The sequence below is a fragment of the Halyomorpha halys genome, unplaced genomic scaffold (genome assembly GCF_000696795.3).
Source record: "Halyomorpha halys isolate HHAL.00 unplaced genomic scaffold, Hhal_1.1 Scaffold949.1, whole genome shotgun sequence".
Lineage (NCBI taxonomy): Eukaryota > Metazoa > Arthropoda > Insecta > Hemiptera > Pentatomidae > Halyomorpha > Halyomorpha halys.
The window spans coordinates 628,466-632,167 of record NW_027109590.1 but is presented as its reverse complement, the minus strand read 5'-3'; the positions used below and the strand labels follow the sequence as shown (position 1 = coordinate 632,167).

At 28.6% G+C, this 3,702-nt stretch overlaps 1 protein-coding gene across 2 annotated transcripts in view; it reads right to left on the bottom strand.

Annotated features, from left to right (window-relative positions):
• Window positions 1-372: 372 nt before the first annotated feature.
• Window positions 373-3,702, bottom strand: part of Vamp7 (Vesicle-associated membrane protein 7) — a 7,639-nt gene continuing 4,309 nt past the window's right edge. For both annotated transcript variants that reach the window (XM_014431214.3, XM_067047774.1), the window contains exons 5-6: window positions 3,384-3,544; window positions 373-565 (exon numbers count right to left, since the gene is read on the bottom strand). In XM_014431214.3, coding sequence (XP_014286700.1) covers window positions 506-565; window positions 3,384-3,544 — 221 coding nt within the window. In that variant the 3' untranslated portion in view covers window positions 373-505. The remainder of the gene's footprint in view (window positions 566-3,383; window positions 3,545-3,702) is intronic.

Sequence of the window (3,702 nt, the reverse complement as noted above, 5' to 3'; positions counted from 1 at the left end):
ATACTTTAATATAATAACATAAACGCATATAACCAAAGCTGAAGCTACGAACATTGAAATTATTTTATCACAGTTAAATACTTTATAAATACATTACATTAGTACAGAGATGATGGTGAGAGTTATGCGAGTGGTCACCACAATAGTCATGGAAATATTGCAATACAAAGAAATAGAAGACAGTGTAAATAATCATTAAGTTTTCCAGACTAGATGCTGAGCAAAAAAAGCATTGAAAGCTACAGGAAAAGAACTAAGACATTAGTAATAAATAATACAGCACAAAAATTCAATATTTAAAATAATCAATCCAGTATATGTAGACTTTGTAAATTCAGATTAAATTTATAAAATGAAAATGTAATTTGTAACATTTTTAAAAGGGTTTACTGAAGACTCAACAGTCATTTTTTTTTTAAAAAACATTGTTAGGTCAACCTTTTAATCTGCATTTTCTGGTAGATTGTGAATTTCCTTTTAGCTCTCAGAATCAGATCAGAAAATGTTAACAGTTAGGCAGGAAAAGTCCACCACAGCTCATCGCCAGAAGAAGGTACAGAATAACCTGTAAATAACAAACAAATCCAGCATAGAAACTGAACAAGCATGGATAGGCAAAGAAAATTACCCCATCCTGTTAAAGTCCATTTTTATTATATTGAAAATAGTATTAACCAGACTATCTAAACAAAAAGTACATGATAACAATTACATCAACTTCAAGCTTATAGCCTGAAATATTTTATTATTATACAGGCCCAGCAGCTTTAAGTATATTTAGAAAAATTAGGAAAGGATAAAGCATATATAGTAGCTCACCAAAATATCAAACAAGCCAGTCATAGAATTAATAAAAACGAAAATTAATAGATTGTGCAGTTTTCATTTTGATCCCGTGAAGAACTAATTAACAGCTTTAGTGATTTTTTTAATGACCTCAATTAACCATATTACATTATTTTCATCATTTTTAGTTTTCTCTTAGTTTTTAGATATATTTAGAAGAAGAATTAAATATCACTAAAAGTACTAGTGCATTTTTTATAATGGAAGCATTCCCGTAGAACAAGAGGTAGGTGCTAAAATTTCCAAAAATTTTTTTTACACTGATACAGTGGTTTGTTCCAAGACCAACAACTTGGAAAAGAAGCCTTGGCTAGTTTGGTTTAGATTTGAGTGCATTCAAGGCATTTGCCTTCTTTTCCAAGCAATTGGTCAAGGAAAAAACCACTGAGTCAGTGAAAAAAATAATTTTCAGAAAATTTGGCATTTAACTCTTTTTCAATAGGAACTCTTAAATTTTTTTTGTAATTTTCTTATGATAAATTATATGAAAAATATAACTATGAGTTTTAAAAATACTGTGCTAACATTTTCTTTAATGTGCCACTATTATCTGTAGTTAGATAGCTGTTCAACATATTTGTATTTGGTACTGAGATGCTAATATTATCTGTGCCATACATGTTTCTAGTGATTCAGTCCTTTCTTTTGTCAAATGGACTTAGTTTCTAGTGTTACTTGGGGACAATTATTATTCAAAAATGCAAGGAAATTTCTAAGCACTTGAATTATCTTTTCTTCTTAACAAGGAATATAAGAAAACAATCAGCCCGAGATGATTCTGGCTTATCTTGTACAAAGGGATAAACTGAAGCAGCTTTTGATTCCTTCTAGCATGTTCTTCATACTACTCACTAATAGCAAAAAACCTCTCTAGAAATGTAGAGTGATATAATTACTGTATCTTATAGGCATCTGATAACCCTAATCATCAATATTTTGTTTTCAATTTTCAATTCTCATTAATACCAATAGTATTCAGTATAAAAAAAAAATTAATATTTACATGATATGGTCACTCCACATCACTGATTGTCTACTAATTTATAGATTATGCAATGTTATAATGCATCTACTACTGAAGAATTCAGCAATTATGCAACTAATTTGACATTCCTCAGTTTGGGTAACAAAACTGGTAGCTTCACAATTTATTTTCTAAATTAAGGTTTATCTCTTGTGACTTGCAAGTAATCAAAATGACCCTTAATCAAAAATACCCTTTCATATAAGATTTTTGGGGATTCAATCAATATTCGTTAGAGGCAGATATTTGCACTTTTTATAAATTTGTTTAAAACTCAAGATCTATACTTCTGGAAACGTATATCTATATTTTAAAAATGATCATTTATGTTTTAGTAAGATCACTTATATTTACACTCAAGATTACCTAACCATGGATATTTAAATGAACTTAAATAGTAGAACTTCCCTAAAGAGACACTTCCAACAAACGGGCATCTCCTATAAGTGCACAGCTTTATTTCCCTCAGTGTCACATCATTTACTTTTAAATTAGTTTTTACTTATATTAGCTGGATCTTCTAACAAATAAACACAGACACAGATTTAGTCCTTTTTATTTTGAAAAAGTTTCTCTTAGCCGCACAGTAAGATAATTTCTCAGTAAAGCAGACGATTACAGCTGTTAGAATAATTTTACATCATAAAATCGATTTGTTTTTAACGATTCTAATTCATTTTTCATACAACATTAGACGTAGATAAATTGTATTTGCTAGTGAAAGTTCCTGGAACCTATGTTTAAAAAAAAACCAAATGAATTTGTTATAATGGCACCAAAAAATGTACTAATAAAATTTATTGAAAAAATATAAAAAACCATCAGGGCTCTCATTTTAATATTGGAAAAACAACTGTCCAATATATTTTAAAACATAATAATTTTACAGAGACCACAACTTGGCAATTAGGATTTTTTTTTTTTTTTTAAGATAGGTGACAGAAATACAATTGGTTTTATTTAGGAAGGATGAACAGCACACCAGTTAGTGGACCTCTGATGATGTTGAAAATTACCCAAGTATCAAGGTAAACTGAATTCAAAGTATACAGTGGTTTGATGGACAAATATAAAGCCCGACATGAAATCAAATATATATGTGCATAGATAGACGTGTACAATTATAAAAAAAATCACTACAAGCTCTTTGAGCCTGATTTGTTGCATATTTCAAATTCAAATCTCTTCTTATTTCTTTAGTTTTAATTCTGTCTTAGGTTTCAGTTATGTTTATATTTTGAAACTTTTTTCCTTAAAGTGGATGGATTATCCAGGCATGTCCGTTTATGAGAAGCTTCACTGATTACGTAAGATACCATAGCATATGATACAAATAAAAAATATTTAATAACACATGCTTTGACTCTATCAATCAAATCATTCATTAGATACACTTCAGCATTAAAAGTATGAAATGAATGAACCAACTCATGCTTATAAGCCCTATGCATAAATATATTTTTTTTATTTTGAATCACCTAATTGTTTTTATAATAAAGAAAATATAACTTACAATGCAAACAAGAGAAATGATGACATAAATTTTGATATTTTTCCAAAACAGAGACCTCTGCAAATGTCTACTAGTGTTTCTAAATGTGACTGAGGTTTTACTGAGTTGCTCAGCTTTGTCAACAAGAAGTTTAACATTTTCTCCTCTCATAGCCACATTGTCTGTAATTCAAAAAAAATATTTTAATGTATACTCTTAATAGAATTAGCTAAATTAAATATTTAAAAAATCTGTCAAATTGACAGGTCATTAATAGTACTAATATTAAACATCCTAATAGTTTAACTAATATTAAACATCTTATAATAATAAGAAATAT